Source organism: Labeo rohita, chromosome 20 (genome assembly GCF_022985175.1).
Source record: "Labeo rohita strain BAU-BD-2019 chromosome 20, IGBB_LRoh.1.0, whole genome shotgun sequence".
NCBI lineage: Eukaryota > Metazoa > Chordata > Actinopteri > Cypriniformes > Cyprinidae > Labeo > Labeo rohita.
The window spans coordinates 24,996,980-25,016,737 of record NC_066888.1 but is presented as its reverse complement, the minus strand read 5'-3'; the positions used below and the strand labels follow the sequence as shown (position 1 = coordinate 25,016,737).

General features: G+C 34.3%; 1 protein-coding gene across 1 annotated transcript; it reads left to right on the top strand.

The window, feature by feature from the left end:
- Nucleotides 1-447: 447 nt before the first annotated feature.
- trim54 (tripartite motif containing 54) lies at nucleotides 448-19,402 on the top strand. Its single transcript, XM_051137762.1, has 9 exons — nucleotides 448-849; nucleotides 3,392-3,558; nucleotides 6,622-6,796; nucleotides 9,609-9,704; nucleotides 10,684-10,917; nucleotides 12,882-12,904; nucleotides 14,272-14,396; nucleotides 14,514-14,620; nucleotides 18,082-19,402. Exons 1-8 carry the CDS (start codon nucleotides 682-684, stop codon nucleotides 14,600-14,602), a joined length of 1,077 nt encoding a protein of 358 aa, XP_050993719.1. The 5' UTR covers nucleotides 448-681; the 3' UTR covers nucleotides 14,603-14,620; nucleotides 18,082-19,402.
- Nucleotides 19,403-19,758: the final 356 nt, after the last annotated feature.

Sequence of the window (19,758 nt, the reverse complement as noted above, 5' to 3'; positions counted from 1 at the left end):
TTACGTAATGTGTACACACTTTGTAAACCAGGTCCTGTTTTATGGGGGTGATTACATTTAAAGTAAGAAGCTGCATTAATACTCTTTTAGAAAGATGCATTATCATAAAATGATTAAAAAAGACTTTTTGGTCAAAAAAGGTTTTTGACCCCTGATTTAGTATATGGAATATGTTAACATTTGGTTTGCAGGTATCCATGTAATTTTCACGTCATCCAGTGACAGAACTCAGGGCGTGTGTTCAGTGCACTAAGATTTTGTTTTAGGTGTCTTATGTCATCGGCGCCAGCTCAGGCTCATGGGCCGGTTGCTTTGCTAGCTTTTGAGCCACACACACCAGCTGCTCTGTCTCCTCCTGCCAGTCCATCCCACTTTCTGCTCAAGTTACCAGAGATAACACAACACAGAGGAATCTGTGCTCCTACCCTTCTCTCACTTGGCCCTGGGCCCCTGTGATAGAGCCTGGGGACATTTAGTGATACCAGGGGGTGTGCAGTTTGGACAGTAACCCAAGCCAGTACAAACACAGCCCAAATATATCCACAGCCACTCTGTGGTTGGGGATTGAGCAGGCATCTGGATGAAGACTGGCGCTAGAGTAAAGACCAAAGAATAACAGACGGAAAGAAAGTTTAGGATCTTTGTTTTATAAACTGACAGGTGTCCAAAACTCAGTTTGGGATGAACTTCAGTTTGGGCTTCAAACCAGCGATGGGAGACTCAAGTTCAGTGGAGAACTTAGAGAAGCAGCTCATTTGTCCCATCTGTCTGGAGATATTCACCAAGCCTGTGGTCATCTTACCCTGCCAGCATAATCTCTGCAGGAAGTGTGCCAATGATGTTTACCAGGTATTGCTTTATTCCTTATATAGTGTGGTAGTGTCCTGTTTTTCAGGTTGAAGTGTTATTCTCCTGTTGCATCCAGAAACTTCATTAACAGAACTTTTGGGTTTATAGTCCTAAAACCTGGAAGATATTCAACATTTTCAAGCCATCCATTCCCTCTGGAATTCCTAATGAGTTTTTGGAATAGTGGTTTTGAATTAACATAAAAGTCTGTTTTCGCAACTGAAAAAGACAAAAAACGTAAAGGTTATTGCGACTTTCTAATTCTGACAATTCTGACTGTTTTTTTTCCCTCAGAATTGCATGATACAAACTCAGTTCTGACTTTAGAATTGTGAGATATAAACTTGTAATTCTAAAAAAATAAAATCAGAATTGCATGATTAAACTTGCAATTGTGAATTATAAAGTCGGAATTGTGAGATACAAACTTTTTTCTCAATTGCATGATATAAACTTTGTATCTTGCAATTCTGACCTTTGTCTCATAATTGTGTTTGAATTTTGCAATTCAGACTTTTTTCTTAAAATGTATTTGTACCTCACAATTCTGACTTTTTGTCATGAAATTCTGACCCTTTTTTCAGAATCATGAGATAAACTTGCAACTGCAAGTTATAAAGTCAGAATTCTGAGATATAAACTCCCAGTTCTGAAAAATGAAGTCAGAATTGTGTGATTAAACTCGCAATTGTGAGTTAAGTCAGAATTGCGAGATACAAAGTCACAATTATGACTTTTTTCTCAGAACTGCGTGATATAAACTCAGTTGTGAGAAATAAACTCTGTATTTCACCAGTCAGACTTTTCTTGCAATTCTGACTCTTTTTTTCTCGCAATTGTGGGTTTGTATCTTGTAATTCTGCCTTTTTTTGTATCTTGCAATTCTATTTTCATGGAATTCTGACCTTTTTTTTCAGAATTGTGAGATATAACCTCGCAATTGCGAGTTATAAAGTCAAATTTTTGGGGGAAAAGACTGTTCTTAGAATTGCAAGTTTATATCTCACAATTCTGAAAGTAACTTACAATTGTGTTATAAATTCAGAACTGTGAGATACAAACCCCACAATTATGACTTTTTTTCTTAGTAATGCATGATATAAACTCACAATTGAGAGATATAGTTTTTATCTTGCAATTTCTACTTTTTTTTGCAAATGCGAGTTTGTATCTCGCAATTCAGACTTTTTTTCTCGCAACTGAGTTTGTATATCACAATTCTGACTTTTTTCCACAGAATTCTGACCTTTTTTTCAGAATTGTGAGATACAGTTCGCAATTGCGAGTTATAAAGTCCAATTATGTGGGGAAAAGGCTTAAAATTGTTCTTAGAAATGCAAGTTTATATCTCACAATTCTGACAAAAACTTTTATGTTATAAAGTCAGAGTTGCAAGATTTTGAGAAATTTTGAGAAACATTTTGAGAAAAAAAAAGTCTCAATTTTATATCGAGTTTATATCTTTCAATTATGAGGAAAAAAAGTCAGAATTGCCAGATGTAAACGAGGAAAAAAAGGTCAGAATTGTGAGATAGATAGTCACAATGGCCTTTTTTATTTTTTATTCAGTGGCGAAAATAGGCTTCCATAGATTTATGAGTAAAAACATTTTGTGGTTAAAATAGCTTGAAGAGAATATAACATTTTGTCCTACAATATATATGACCTTAGATCAGCCTAAATTTAAATAGGTTATAACAAATACAGCTACCATAACAAACTACAGCTTCCAAGGATGTTAGTGTAAGTTGTTATGAATTAGGCAACTGCTGTAGTCCTCATAACTTATTAGCATCTCATTCTAAAGTGATAAGACTAAAATTACAGCCGTGATGATATTGAGAACATAGGGACTGCAAGTTAATAATAATATAACCTACATTTAGACTGACCTTGTCTATTTTCGCTCCGCTGAGTAAATACTTACAAAAAAATCAACCACACATCCGAGCAAAAGCGCCGTTTCAAATAAAGGAATCAGCTCGGTGAATAATGATTCAACAATGACTCATAAAGAGTGTCGTTCCTGAATGAATCTTTGCTTCTGAGAATGAAACAAGACCTTTGAGGCCCACAGCAACTGTCAAATAGAGATTAATGATCCATTTAGCCTTTCTTATTCGTGCCAAATCTCGTTTACCTTTCTCCTCAGAGGTATTAAGTCTAGTCATCTCATTATCAAGTAGTTCAGCTTTCAGGGAGCCATTAGTGTTCCTTCTGAGCGGAGTGGGTGCCGTTGGGCCAGACTTTAACATGATTGACTGCTGCTATCCATCCATAGTAAATCTCATCTTTTACTTTGAACAATTACCCAAAGATAACTGACAGACAAATTACAGATTGCTGGGCAAAGTTGTCCATTCATTCTCCTATTAATTGACCACAAGTATGTGCTTTTAATAGCAGGTCTGCTCTTTTCTCAAGTCCTGGTTTCTTTTTTTACATAAAATGTAAGTTTATGAAACCGTTTTGAAGTTTTGTTCTATGAAAAAATGTTGATTAACTAACACAACTATTCATCTTTTATCCTTCATTGGTTCAGGCCTCCAACCCTCTTTGGCAAAACCGGGGTCCTGTTTCTACAGGGGGACGTTTCCGCTGCCCATCTTGTCGTCATGAGGTGATATTGGACCGGCACGGTGTATATGGACTTCAGAGGAACCTGCTAGTGGAAAACATCATCGATATCTACAAATCAGAGACTACCAGGTTAGTTTCAAGTTGGATGCAACTCCATAGTGCTGTTTTTCTGGATCTGTTTCACACACCAACACCAAGCATTTCTGTTCTGGAAGAACTGATATGAATGAAAGCTATTTGTTGTACATACTTCAAAGCAGTCTTCTCCATATAGAGATCCAGCAAAGCCCCAAGCGGTGTGGCAAAAATACACTGTATGCCAACAAATTTTAATTGTGTTTCAGAAGTCTTGTGACACACCAGTACCCGACACTTGTTCTGTTTCATCAATGAGGCTTAAACCCTGTGTAGTGACACAAATATGCGATTTACCCGCGTGTGGGAGACTTTCTGCCACGTCACGTAAACGCAACAGAGACATGGGACCTGAGGCTCTGGTGACTGCTCCAATCCATTGCCAAAACACTAAATATAACTAGGACGCTTTATCCCTTTGGCAATAAACAATGTGTCATGAGACCTCCTGTGAAAAATATGCATAATTGGGTATAATAAGATAAGATAGACTTTGAGGTCTTTTGTAACAAACGCTCAGGTGATTATCATGAATATGTAATGTAACATGCTATTAGTGTCTTTGAAAAAAAGCAGGTCACCTGAATGTAGAGGTTGTTTCAAAGACAAAAGATCAAGTGTCTGCGTAAAATTTAAAAATGATTTAATTAACCGTGGCTATATTTCTTAATACACCTTCTGCTGTACTTCTTTTTTTTTTAAGAAAAACAGTTTGTCTTTGCAATCTTTAATTTAAAGAAGTTAAACAACCCTTTCTTTCTTTTTTTCTTTCTTTCTTTAATTTTTGATTTGAGTCAGATTTTGTCTTGTTTTAAGTATGATTCTTATCAAATTTATGTTAATAGAGTTTTATGTTTTAAAAAAGAGTAAAAAAATACCAGTGGATATAAAAAATAAATCTTATGCTATTTTAAGTAAATGGTTTTGTTTTATAATCATGATTAATTAAAAACAAGACAAAAATGCTAATTTCACAAATATTATTGTAATCTGGCTGCATTCTAGTATCAAAATTTCCATGTTTTTTGTGTCCAGCTAATAAATTCCCTTCATTAATTCATTTCTTTATTTATTTAATATCTAATATTTAATATTTATTGTAGGATGAAGAATTCTAATTCAAATTTATATTTAGGTAACTAAGAAATATAACTGTAGTATTATGTGTAGTTTTATGTATTTACAGTATGTAATTTTATACATTTACGTTAAAATATTGTGCTGGATATTTTGTGGTGGTGTATCATTAAAACCACACTGTGATTGTTTTAAAAATTGTTTTATGGTGTTTTCATATTTTTAGGGAAATACACTACCAGTCAAAAGTTTTTCAATGTTTCAATGTTGTTTATTTTTTATAGGGTATTTCAAGGAGATTTCTCCATTTGTAGACATAATCTTATTAAAATATGACCTATAGTTTGAACATTTATGTTTTGTGGTCACTTGCAAAATGACGAATGTAAAGGCAAAACTAGATTTGTAACCTATATTTAGGATCACTAACCACCTTAATACCCTTTTATATATAACGGTCCTATCAGCAGACATCCACTGGATGGCAGTCTTTCATAAACTTTGTCTTTGTTTTGAACCGGCCTGCTGCCTGCACACTGCACATACAAACCATCTCTCTCCTTTCCACTTGACAAGACAGATCAAGACAGATGCTTGTTGAAAAGGTCTGTGTGAGTAATGTGCTCATTTTAGGACAGAATATCATATTAGTTGCATCAATCACTTTTAAAAGCAGCACCTGCTGCAAATGCCTTTAACATCAAATTTTCGCATCAGCTCCTATTATAGTAATTCACCTCAGGGGAAGTGATATTGTACCTCTTCTGTCACAAAGAAAGAATGCTTGTTGTATGTAGTTTATCACTGCATACACATTTAGACAGGTATAAGAATCAATGTCATTCGCTGTTCTGAACTGAATTTAGAATGTCTTTTAAGAATTTGAATTTATGTAGCAAACAGGATGCAGAATTCCAATTCAAATTTAGGTAACTAAAATATAACTGTAGTTTTATGTGTAGTTTTAGAAGAGACCCTTATTTATTTTTATAAAGGTATGTTAAAATACTCCGCTGGACATTTTGTGGTGGTGTAAAATTAAAACCACATTTTGGTTGCTTCAGAAAAATGTTATGGTATTGAGCTTTTCAAATGTTTAGGAAACACGACCAGTCAAAAGTTTTTTAATTAAGATTTTTAATGTTTCTTTTGCTCACCAAGTCTGCATTGTACAGCAAAAACAGGAATTTTTTTTAAATATTTTTACTATTTAAAATAACTGTTTTCTATCTGAATATATTATAAAATGTAATTTAAATCTAATCTGTAATCTAAATGTAATCTAAAATTCTAAAGATTTGCTGTTCAAGAAACATTTATTGTTATTATTATTATTATTGTTATTATTAATATTTAAAAAGGTGGGTTTTTTTTTTTTTTTGTAAAGAAATTATAGAAATTAATACTTTTATTTAGCAGGGATGCTTCAGATTGATCAAAAGTGATTGTAAAGACATTTATTATGTTACAAAAGATTTCTATTTTAGATAAATGCTGCTCTTCTGTACTTTCTATTCATCAAAGAAACCTGAAAGAATTCTTCTCTTCTTCTGAAGAATCATGTGACTGGAGTAATGATGCTAAAAATTCAGCTTTGAAATCAGGAATAAAATACATTTTAAAATATATTCAAATAGAAAACAGCTATTTTAAATAGTAAAAATATTTCACAATGTTACTGTTTTTGCTGTACTTTGGATCAAATAAATGCAGGCTTGGTAGTGTGTACTGTATCAGTAAAGAAAAGTTTTTTTTGTTTATACTGTGTATTTAAAAGTCAGTCTCAGCTGCAAAAAAGGTTTTGTTTGAAGCTGTAATTGCTCAGAAAAAAAAACAGACAATTAGGTTTTCACACATTATGTTTTTATTATTATAATTGCTATTTCCTCTGGAGAAACTTCTTGTCAGAGCCTTGCTAAAGGGCACAGTTATGATAGTTCACATTTGCAACGTTTAATTTACCAATGCATCACTCTACAGGCCACTCCTGCCCAAAACAGAGCAACAGCAGCTGATGTGTGACCAGCACGAAGAGGAGAAGATCAACATCTACTGCCTCACCTGTGAGACACCAACATGCTCCATGTGCAAAGTGTTCGGGGCTCACAAGGACTGTGATGTGGCCCCGCTGCCAGACATCTACAAGAGACAGAAGGTAGAGGATTTGTATACAGTTTCTCCATCAAACAGCTAATCTTTTTTTGTTGTTCAGCTTTGTTTGTTGTGTTGTAAATGACCTCAAAAAAATCACAGGCTGCTCTGATGCTGTGAACCAGACAGATGTGTGTACAACACGCTGCCCAGCAGGTTTCACACATTGCAAGAGGCTCGATCTCACCTTACTTCTCTAGCATCAACACCCACCCACATGTGAACACATACACAGACCACCAGCAGTCCTGGCTCCTGCCTCAGCCAACAGCTGCCTTATCTAGACTGTCAAAACTTTTTCCATTTTTCCTGCCTCTACAGCAATTTGTCTAACAAACAAGCTTTTTCCATTTTCGAAAGAGATTAATCATGTAAATTAATCAAAGTCAAGTTTAGAGAAATAGTTTATCCAGAAATGAAAATGTACTCATCCTCCAGCCATCCAGTATGTAAATGAGATTGTTTCTTCATCAGAACAGATTTAGAGCAATTTAGCATTATTATTTGCTCACCAATGCATCCTCTGCAGTGAATGGGTGCCATCAGAATGAGAGTCCAGACAGCTGATAAACGCATCACAAGTAATCCACACGACTCCAGTCCATCAATAACTTGTAAAACTGCGTGTTTGTAAGGAACAAGTCCATTATTAAGATATTTTTATCTTAAAACCATTGCTTCTGGCTAAATATGAATCTTCTCTCCGTAATATTGCTTTTTCCAGTGAAAAACGAATCGCATCTGAATCAGGCAAGAAATATACATGTCTGAGCGTCTAAAACGTTTCTAAACAAATATATCAGTGGATTTTGATTTAAGAAGATGGCAGGGGATGAATTTTTTAACTGGAGGATGCATTATTGCATTATTTTGGATTATAAACTGGTATTTGGTAAAGCAGGGATGGTTAAAAATTGAAACGCCTTGATGTATTTGTTTCATACAAAGATGCAGCTTTTTGCTTTAGAAGACTTTAACTAATAGACTGGAGTCGTGTTTTTATCAGCTGTTTAAACTCTCATTCTGACGGCACCCATTCACTATAGAGGATCCATTGGTGAGTAAGTTTTATAATGCAAAATTTTCCAAACCTGTTCTGATGAGGAAGCAAAATGATTTACATCTTGGATAGCCCAAGGTTGAGTAAATTGTTTGCAAATTTGTATTTTGGGTGAACAACACAACCAATTTTTAAATAGTAGGATTTTTAATGTTTTTTAAAGAAGTCTCTTCTGCTCACCAAGCCTGCATTTATTTAATCCAAAGTACAGCAAAAACAGTCAAATTGTAAAATATTTTAACCATTTAAAATAACTTATTTCTATTTGAATATATTTTAAAATGTTATTCATTCTTGTGATCAAATTTTAAATTTAAAATGTAATTTTTGATGCTTTAAATTGATCAAAAATGATGAAAAAGACATTTGTAATGTCACAAAAGATATCTATTTCAAATAACTGCTGTTCTTCTGAACTTTTTATTCATCAATGGAACCTAAAAAAGCTTTTAAAGAGTTAACTTAGCTTTTAACATTAACATAATAATAATAATAGTTATAATAAATGTTTTTTTGAGCAGCAAATCAGAAAATTAGAATGATTTCTAAAGGATCATGTGACTGGAGTAATGATGCTAAAAATTCCGCTTTGAAATGACAGGAATGAATTATATTTTCAAATATTTTCAAATAGAAAACAGTTATTTTAAATAGTAAACATATTTCCTATTTATGAAATCCAATGCAATCACTTTGAAAACTATAGTAATAACACACTTATCAACAAACTACACAATTTGAGGTGTCATTCATATTTGTGGCACAAATGATCCAGTGCTACAAAAAGGTTTCGTTCACATCACTAACTCTACGTGTAAGCAATTGCAGTGAGGTTTAGCAAGCACCAATAATTGCACGTCACAGAACAGACAATGTGTCTTAAAATAGATACTTACACTGAAGAATACAGACCAATTGAAATTAACAGGACAAATGTGTTTCTTGACGCACACAAACATGCAGCATCACAGCAATTTCTTTCCACTTTCCTATGCATTCTTGACCTGCATGGTATTGAGGTCTTGACCTACTGCACCTCTTGTGGTATGCCTAGTAATGAAGGTCTTCGTACCAGGGTGCAACTGGCCCTGAGAAATGAGTCACTCCTCCCTGTTGTGTTTGAGTCATAGCAGCTTCTTCTGGTCTTGACTTTTTTTGTCTCTCATTTTTGTCCTCCGTAAGTGCATGTTCTCAGCTCGATCGCTCCCTTCAGCAGCTACCAGATGAACAATGACTAAACCTACCAGCCTTTCCCAATAGAAAACCATGTGCATGGTGGACACCATATGTTGATATGTTATTTGCAATGTTCCTATGCTAAAGGTCCGTTCTCATAGGTTCTTACAGTTCTGTGGCTCTTGGTTTTAAGGTACTGTAACTGATTAATGTAACGCTTCAGGGTCGTAGGGTGTTTAATGCCCAAACCGGCTTTCGAAGTGCCATAATTTCTGCCAGGTGGCTATGATGACATTTTCTCTTTTAGTCATGGCCCACTATAAACAGTGAATCACTCATTTCAAATGCAAATTGGCAAAGTTTGATCAGTCATGACTGGTAACATTCTTACAATCTCAGCCTTTAGTTCACATGCTGTTCTCTTGTTTGTAAGTGTGGTTCTCACAAGCTGCATAGCCAAGTCTGACATGGCTTTCTTGTGAAAGATGACACGTTGAGCGCATTGGTCATGTGTTTTCTTTCTTTTCTTTTTTATGAGGTCCTGTCACAATTAGTTATATTCTGCTCTGTTTTGTCTCAGACAGAGCTAAGTGATGCCATAGCCATCTTGGTGGCCGGAAATGACAGGACACAGGCCCTGATATCACAGATGGAGGATATTTGTAGGACTGTCAAGGTGAGAAATGTTACAGTAAACCACAACAATTATGATATTGTGTGAAAGGACTGGGTGATATATTGAATATTTATAATATATACATTATGATTTACTTACAGCATTAAACATTTTGAATCTTACTGTCTGCAATAGCTGTCAGGTTACAACGATGGATCCTTTGATTCACAATTTTTAGCCATTTCAGATCAAATACATAGACTAAATCAAAATTTATATCAAATATTATGCAGAGTCAAGTCAAGACATGCTTTATTTTAATTTTTGCGCAGCTGTAGTTGATCTAGAGTGCTTTACAGTATAAAATAGAATCAGAAGAATACAAGTATCAAATCAATCAAAGTAAATATACATACAATACATTAATACATACATCTAAAACACAACTAGAGGATAAGTTTTTTCCTAAGAAATAAAACTTTTATTCAGCAAGGTTACAACTGATCAAATGTGAAAGTAAAGACATTTATAATTTTACCCAGACTCTGCCAGTGTTGAAAAACTATTATATTTAGATATTGTAAATATTTTAAATAGTTAAAAGGATAGTTCACCCAAAAATGAAAATTCTGTCATTAATTACTCACCCTCATGTTGTACGACCTTCATTCATCTTCAGGACACAAATTAAGATATTTTTGATGACATCCAAGAGCTTTTTGACCACAAAATGCACATTTATGTGACACTGAAGGGAAAAAATTGTTGAATGAAGTTGTAATTTTTCTTTTCTTTGTGCACAAAAAGTATTTTTGTAGCTTCAAAGCACTGTGGTTCAACCACTGATGTCACATAGACTATTTTAGCGTAGGTCTTACAGGTTTGCGACGACATGAGGGTAAGTAATTAATGACAGAATTTTCATCTCTTTAAAAATATTGAAATATTAAAATTTCAATATTTATATTTAATATATTTAGAAACTAGTGATGGTTTAAATGTTATTTGTAATTCAATCTTTGCTTGTAATCTTTTGTAGGAAAATAGTCACCGTCAGATGCAGTACATCTCTGATAAGTTTGATGAACTTTACGCCATCCTAGAAGAGCGTAAAAGGGACCTAATAGAGACTGTCGGCCGTGAGCAGGACCAAAAACTGGGCCATGTACGCTCCCTCATCCGTCAACACGGAGACCACTTAGAGATGTCAGTCAAACTTGTGGAGACAGCCATACAGTCCATGGAAGAACCTCAGATGGCTGTATTCCTGCAGGTACTGCAAGTACCATAGTTGATTTTTCTGATTTATTTTTTGCTAGGGTGGTTACTACACTTTTAAAAATAAAGATTCCAAAATGTTTTTTGGACCAGTGCCATAGAATAAGCTTTTTAATAATCTAAAGAAGCTTTTCCTTCTATAAAGAACATTTTGTCCAATGTACACTACCAGTCAAAAGTTTTTGAACAGTGAGATTTTTAATGTTTTATTTAAAGAATTCTCTTCTGATCACCGAGACTGCATTTATTTGACTCAAAATAGAGCAAAAGCAGTAATATGGTGAAATATTTTTGCTATTTAAAATAACTGTTTTCTATTTGAATATATTTTAAAATGTAATTTATTCCTATGATCAAAGCTAAATTTTCAGCATCATTACTCCAGTCTTCAGTGTCACATGATCTTTCAGAAATCATTATTATTATTATCAATATTTAAAACAGTTAAGCACTTTTTTTCAGGATTCTCTGTTGAGTAGAAAGATCCAAAGATTCTACTCAGCTGTTTTCAACAAAATAATAATAATAATAACAATAAATGTTTTTTGAGCAGCAAATCAGAATATTAGAAAGATTTCTGAAGGATCATGTGACTAAGGTAATGATGGTAAAAATTCAGCTTTGAAATGACAGGAATTTAAAATATATTTTAAAATTACATTTTTAAATTACATTTTAAAATATATTCAAATAGAAAACTTTTGACTTGTTACAGTAGTTTATGAAGCCTCTATAATATTCTGATCTTTAAATATGTTTTGGCACCCCATTTTTTTAAAAAAATACTGTTTTATAAAAAGCCAAGCAAAAACCCCAGTCCAATCACTAAATACCTTTCCTTAAAGGAATAGTTCACCCAAAAATGAAAATTCTGCCATTAATTAGTCACCCTCATGTTGTTCCAAACCCGTAAGACATTCTTCTTCGAAACACAAATAAAGATTTTTTTGATGAAATCTGAGAGCTTTCTGACCCTGCATAGACAGCAACACAACTGACACGTTCCAGGCCCAGAAAGGTAGTAAGGACATTGTTAAAATAGTCCATGTGACATCAGTGGTTCAAAACAAAAATGACGATTTTATTCAACAACTTCTTCACTTCCATGGTCAGAAGGCTCTCAGATTTCATCAAAAATATCTTAATTTGTGTTCCAAGGATGAATAAATGTCTTACAGGTTTGGAATGATATGAGGGTGAGTAATTGATGACAGAATTTTCATTTTTGGGTGAACTATCCCAACAGATTTGAGGTGTAGTTAATTTCTGAATAGTACACCAAAGTAGCATCGAAGTAGTTTGGAAAGCTAAAGACACTATTACCGTGTCTCAAATGGTCACTTTGTATGCCTAACTCTGGCATCAATGATCAATGGCGGTACAGGTGCTTGTGAACATCTGACGTGGTCTTATTGAGCTGTGTGGACCTAATGCTGCAACACCTCACCGGGGATGCTGGCGGCAAAGCTGGTTGCTTTTAGAGCTCCCCAGAGATGCTTGATGCAAATGATCCAGCCTTTGCATATGCTGTTTGCTGATTGACACTGTGCCTGTTGCTACATTTCAAGCATTCTTTAATGACAAGGCCCAGGGGGGGCTGACATTGATTAGCAGAACCTAACACAGCTGGAGACCCCTGTCCTTTAACTGGTGGCTCAAACGGTCAATACTTCACCACGGCTGAGATCCGTGGTTCACGGAAAGAGACTTTAAACGAAGGTGATGGAGAGGTGTAATTGTTTTTTGAAATAGCTTTCACTATAAAGTGGCAGCCTCAGGTGCAGCACTGCTCTTTTTTAACTAGCACTTCTCAGTGTCAAAGTAGACTGCATAACAAGTGCCTGTGATTTAGTATGTGCTCGTTGTGTACGCAGTGATGAAGAGGATTGCAGGTTTTATGTTTTAATCTTCTGCTGTACCCTCTAGTCCTAAAACGAGCGTTCTTTGCTGTGTTCACAGAGCGCAAAGGAAGTGTTCAAGAAGTAAGTCAGCTGTGAGTGATGTGTTCAGGAGTGTCTTAAAGGGATAGTTCACCAAAAATCATTTTCTCACCCTCATGTTATTCCAAGCCCGTGTGGTTTTCTTACTTTCTTTCTTAATGACAGAATTTTTTCTTTGTAGGTGAACTGTCCCTTTAAACTAACCATATTCAGCATGTGTGCTTCATCAATAACTGATGCCTCCTTAAGACTAACAATCATGATTAACAACCTCACAGGCAATGACTCAACCAGCCTCCCACCCCAACAACCCACTGTATAATGCATTGGTTTGTAACTTTCATCTGCCTCAATATTGTGGGAGAGATTCTGTACTGTATGTTTTGAAATCGCTTATATTTCTATTTGTGACCCTGGACCACAAAATCAGTCTTAAGTAGCATGGGTGTATTTGTAGCCAAAAAAAACATTGTATGGTTCAAAAATATCGATTTTTCTTTTATGCCAAAAATCATTAGGATATTAAATACAGATCATGTTCCATACAGATATTTTGTACATTTCCTACCATAAATATATCAAAACTTAATTTTTTATTAGTAAAATGCTTTGCTAAGAACTTAATAATTTTCTCAATATTGTACTTTTTTTGCACCCTCAGATTCCAGATTTTCAAATTGTTGTATTTTGGTCAAATATTGTTGTATCCTAACAAACCATACATCAACAGCTTTCAGATGGGTAAAAAAATTAAATTCTAGCATCACATTAATTTATTTTTTGTTGACTTTTAAATTTAATTGAGCTCCAAGTGCTTAATATGTAGATTCATTGAACATGTTTTGTGAATATTTTCATAATTTCCATTCAAAAGTTTGGGGTCGTAAGATATTTTTAAAAGACTTTTCTTCATCTAATTTGTCCTCGCTGAATAAAAGTATTAATTTCTTTAAAAAAATCTAATAAACAAAATAAAATAAAATATATAAAATAAAATAAAAAAAATATATAAAATAAAATAAAATAAAATAAAAAATATACAAGCTATATACTTAAGCAAATGCAAGTTTTCCACTGAAGTTGCTAGACAAACATGTTGCCTCCAAGAAGTTACACTTTCCTGTTTGTAGAATGAAACTTTATGCAGTGTGTGCACTAACGTATGCATCAGCATTCATCACGTTTTTCCCCAAAACCTCTAACTGTTTAGAAAAATGCTTACGCTCACAACACTGTCTAGCTGTGTCTTATGTTTCATGCTTCCCTCCACCTGCGGAGACGTCGCGTGGTTTCTCGAGCACCTGCGTCACGAGCAGCCGCGGGGAGACGGAGGAACGGGACCTAACGCTATCCGTCACTTTTATATTTGTCCGAGTTCCGCCGTGACTTCACCGCTCTGTCCTTGACAGGATCACAGACACTGCCAAGGCTTCCAACATTGAGCGGATGGAGGCAGGCTACGAGAGCATGGCCCACTTCATCATCAACACGGAGGATGTGGCCGACATGCTGAGAGGCATCGACTTCCAAACAGGTAATGGCTTCACAGCTATGACGACATCATCTTTGTCACATATACAGTGATGTCTATTTGTGTCTGCAAGTTAAAGTTGCATTGTGATATATTTAGAAAATGAAGCTTTTGTTGCAGGTGAAGATGGGGAAGACAGCGGTGATGAAGCCCCTGAAGACCTGACCACCTCACCTGGTCAGACTGGTGATTCAGAAAGACACTTATAACTTATTTTTAAACCCAAGGTTAGTTTCAAAGATGAAATCATGTGGCCTTAAAGGAACAGTTCACCCAAAAATGACTATTCATTTACTCACCCTAATGTTTCAATCTGTGTGACGTTTTTTTTCTTGTTGGGTTTCAAACAACAACCAAAAAAATGTATATCTATCTATCCATCTATCTATGTATATATATATATATATATATATGTATATATATACACACACTGTATACTCCTTCAGGTCCCAGAAATTCTAAGGTTCAAACACCAAACACTCACTGATGCTCCAGAAGGAAACTCAGTGCATTAAGAGCCAGCGGGTAAAAACTTTGAATTCGAAGATCAGGGTAAATTTACTTAATTTGCCTTCTAGGAAACTTTTGAACAATGTACATATCTTCATTCTGTTCAAAAGTTTTCACCCCCAGCTCTTAATGCATTGTTTTTCCTTCCGGAGCATCAGTGACTGTTTGAACCTTCTGTAATAGTTGCATATGAGTCCCTCAGTTGTTCTCAGTGTAAAAAGAATATTATTTTGTCTTGTGGACTATATGTAAACATCTTTTATGTGAAACATCTTATTCAGGTCAGTACTAAATAAGAAATACCATTCATTTTGTATTACACCTCTTATTTTGTTAAAATAATTAACATTTTGCAGATTCTGAAAGGTGTATGTAAACGTTTGACCTTAACTGTACGATGCATAAAAGCCTGATGTATCAAATACGATACTTAACAAAACTCAGAATGCATTAAAATACTGTTTAATTTCAAAAAGTTAGATTATTTTGTATTTTAGGCTTTAGAGGGTTAAAGTGTTTCTCTCCTCTATTGGTGTGACTCTGCCAGATCATGCAGACGCCCCATCCTGATGACAAGATGATTCTTGGCAACATTGACACTCATTGTGTTGAGTACACTCGTCATCCCCCGACAAACCCTATTAAATATTCGCTGACTAAAGCCTCTGTAAGGCCGCCATGAACACTTGGATTTAGTTTATTCTCTTTTATAGACATAAAATACTGCATGGGGACACTTAAAGGAGAAGTTCAATTCCAAAATCAAAATTTACAGATAATGTACTTTCCCCTTGCCATCCAACATGTTCATGTCTTTCTTTCTTCAGTCGTAAAGAAATTATGTCTTTTGAGGAAAACATTTCAGCATTTTTCTTCATATAATGGACTTCTATGGTGCCTCGAGTTTGAACTTTCAAAAGGCAGTTTAAATATGGCTTCAAATGATCCCAAATGCGGTTATAAACGATCCCAGCTGAGAAAGAAGGGTCTTATCTAGCAAAATGAAATCATAAAAAAATACAATTTAAATACTTTTTAAACTCAAACGCTCGTTTTGTCTTGCTCTGCCTGAACTCTGTGTATTCTGACTCAAGACAGTTAGGGTATGTTGAAAAACTCCCATCATATTTTCTCCCTCAACTTCAAAAATCATTTCAAAATCATCCTACATCACTGCAGAAGTACCGACCCAGTCTTTGCAAAGTGAACATGCAAAGAAGATCAAACACCCTTAACAAAAAAGGTAAAACAGCGATATAGGACAATTTTGAAGTTGAGGGAGAACATGAGATGGGAGTTTTTCGACATACCAGAAAAAGTTCAGGCAAAGCAAGACAAGACGAGTGTTTGACATTAAAAAGTATATAAATTGTATTTTTTAAATAAAAATAACCAATCGTTTCTCTATATACTGTAAGACCCTTCTTCCTCGGCTGGGATCATTTACAACCACATTTGGGATTGTTTGAAGCCGCATTTAAACTGCATTTTGGAAGTTCAAACTTGGGGCACCATTAAGGTCCACTATATGAAGAAAAATGCTGAAATGTTTTCCTCAAAAAACATAGTTCCTTTATGACTGAAGAAAGAAAGACATAAATATCTTTGATGACAAGGGGGTGAATACATTATCTGTAATTTGTTGTTCTGGAAGTGGACTTCTCCTAAAAGTCACACCTAAAAATGTAAATACAGTGTATGCCTTTGCTGTATATAACAAAAAATCAAGCCAGTAAGACATTATTTTAAATAAATATAGCTAAATATACTTTTCAAGTAAAAGATTTCACGAAAGTTTATTTTAAAGTATAAAACAATATGTGGTGGATAGTTCAAAACTAAATGTATTTAAGTGATAGTTCACCCAAAAGTGAAATTTTAGTTATTAATTACTCACCCTCATGTCGTTCCAAACCTGTAAGACCTTTGTTCATCTTCAGAACAAAAATTAAGATATTTTTGATGAAATCCAAGAGTTTTCTGACCCTGCATAGACAGCAGTGCAACTGACACAGAAGAAATAGTTAAATAAAGATGTTGTTTTTGTTTTCTTTGTGCACAAAAAGTATTTTCATAGCTTAATAAAATTAAAGGTTAAACCACTGATGGCACATGGACTATTTTAATGATGTCCTTACTACCTTTCTGGGCCTTGAACATGTCAGTTGCATTGATGTCAGTGCAGGGTCAGAAAGGTCTCGGATTTCATCAAAAATGAATTTTAACCTTTGAAAACAGCATTTGTTCAAAAGACATTTCCTTCTCTTTGAACAGTGGGTATCCTGTCTTGCAGGGGCATCCCCACCTATGAATGTTTTCTTTAAATAACCATTCCTTTTACTTCAGTTTAAAGGTCAGACAGCTCAGTTAATCAGGGCAGCGTGGGCCAGGACAGCATGCAGCTTTCTCTCTGGTCCTTTACTGATCTAATAGGACCTTGTGTCCGTACAGTAAGAGCAGCGTTGAGAACAGGGCTAAATCGCAGTGGCAGGCACTCGGTTTCCGACGGTCCGTCCGCCCCCACCTGCGCTCGAGCCAAGAGTCTACATCCACCCATTACTTAATAAGCGCTTGTCTCTGTGCCACCAGCTAGGATATATGGCAGTGCAGATATATGAGTGCATGCATGTGCTCACAGACGCTGACCTTGTCACTCGTGCTGTCAGCCCACTGATCAATTCATGGAGGGAAAGAGAGCGAGAGAGTCATTTGGTGAAGCAGCATTCGCTCTGGGTATGTGCTCAACAACTCCACACATGGAGTCTGTCCGCTCGCAATGAGGATGGATCTTATTTTGAGGACGCGGTGCGTCACAAGCTGACGTACCGGCCTTCGCGTAATTTAAAGCTATAATTCTTCCTAGAATAAGAGGATTTTTTTAAGGTGTCAGAAGCAGGATGGAGAGCCAATCTGCGGTTTGCGACTTGTTTAACAGTTACTTGAGTTTAATATATCATTTAGAGTTTTCTTTCTTTTTTTATGCTTAAATGCTTTAGATATGAAAAACAAACAGTTTATGTAACATGCAGTTTTACACAATGGCAGTGTTTAGTCAACATATATTCTTGCCAATGCAAAGCACACACTGTCCACTCCCACTTGCCCCATTTATGACTAAAATAGACTCCGTGTAAGATTATGGATGACTTAACTCATATATTTTATTTTTCATTTCTAGGGTATTTCCTGTGCTGACTTAAGAGGGACTATAAGGAGGAGGTTTTCTTTAATCCTTTAAACATGGCAAGCGCTTCTTTCATCTGGTGTTTTGTGGTCCTAAAACTCTGAGCTGTAGTTCAGTAAGAGGAATTACAAATTTCTTTGTAGCTTCTACATCCTGGATGTTTAAATTTATTATGCTGTTTTTGGTCTTTTTTGATCTTAAAATGAGCTGAGAATATTGGAAAGCAGAAAACATTTGTGGTTTGTCCACTCCAAATACACGCTACCAGTCAAAAGTTTTTGAACAGTAAGATTTTTAATGTTTTTAAAGACGTCTCTTCTGCTCACCAAGCCTGCATTTATTTGATCCAAGTACAGCAAAAACAGTAAAATTTTGAAATATTTTTACTATTTAAAAGAACTACTTTCTACTTGAATATATTTTAAATTATAATTTATTCCTGCGATTTCAAAGCTGAATTTTTAGCTCCAGTCACGTGATCCTTCAGAAATCATTCTAATATTCTGATTTTGTGCTCAAAAAACATTTATTATTATTATTATTGTATAGAAAACAGTTGAGTAGAATTTTTTCAAGCTTCTTTAATGAATAGAAGGTTCAAAAGAGCAGCATTTAACTGAAATAGTAATCTTTTGTAACATTATAAATGTCTTTATTATCACTTTTGATCAATTTAAATCATCCTTGTTAATTAAAAGTATTAATTTCTATAATCCCAAAAAAACAAAACAAATATATATAAATAGTATATTTTTTTATATATAGTATATAAAAAGTATAGTGTATAATGTTACAAAAACTTTTTATTTTTTATTTCAGATAAATGCTGATCTTTGGATCTTTCTATTCATCAAATATTCCTGAAAAAATGTACTCAACTGTTTTAAATATTGATAATAGTAAAAAATGTTTCTTAAACAGAAAATCAGCATATTAGAATGATTTCTGAAGGATTATGTGACACTAAAGACTGGAGTAATGATGCTAAAAATTTTGCTTTGATCACAGGAATAAATTACATTTTAAAATATATTCAAATGGAAAGCAGTTATTTCATATAGTAAAAATATTTCACAAAATTACTGCTTTTGCTGTATTTTGGATCAAATAAATGCAGGCTTGGTGAGCAGAATTTCAAATCTTACTGTTCAAAATCTCTATATGTGCAAATTACCATTCAAAGGTGTCTGTATTATTTTTAAATAGTGCAGACTGCAATTATTTGATTAAATTTGCAGTAAAATAGTAATATTCCAATTTAAAATAATTGTTTTCTATTTTAATATATTTCAAAACAATTTAAATAGCTGTATATGAGTATATAAACAGAAATAGATTCCAAAAGCTTAAACTTTGAATATATATATATATTCCCTTTGGACAACCCAAATTATTTTTTGTCATTTGTTTATTTGTAGGTTTGTACTGTTTTGTTTTTTTTTTCATTTCAAATAAAGATGCTTCGTACAATATTTTCATTAAAAGTGGTAAATGATTTATATGACACAGACTGGCTAATAATTTAAATTAATCTAAAAAAATACACTCAACCTTAAGTTGCCTTATTTAAAAATAATGATAATAATAAATCACTACCTAGTTCAGCTAGTAGTATCACATGTAAAAAAGCTTTTTTTCATTTAACATTTCAAAAGAATGTACAGCAATTTC

What these genes read in the sequence shown, in the direction of transcription:
- trim54 (XM_051137762.1), top strand. Translation starts at nt 682, where the DNA reads ATGAACTTCAGTTTGGGCTTCAAACCAGCGATGGGAGACTCAAGTTCA. An exon ending in ACATCTACAAGAGACAGAAG is followed by an intron (nt 6,797 to 9,608) that starts GTAGAGGATTTG and finishes GTTTTGTCTCAG; the next exon opens with ACAGAGCTAAGTGATGCCAT. An exon ending in AGATGGCTGTATTCCTGCAG is followed by an intron (nt 10,918 to 12,881) that starts GTACTGCAAGTA and finishes CTGTGTTCACAG; the next exon opens with AGCGCAAAGGAAGTGTTCAA.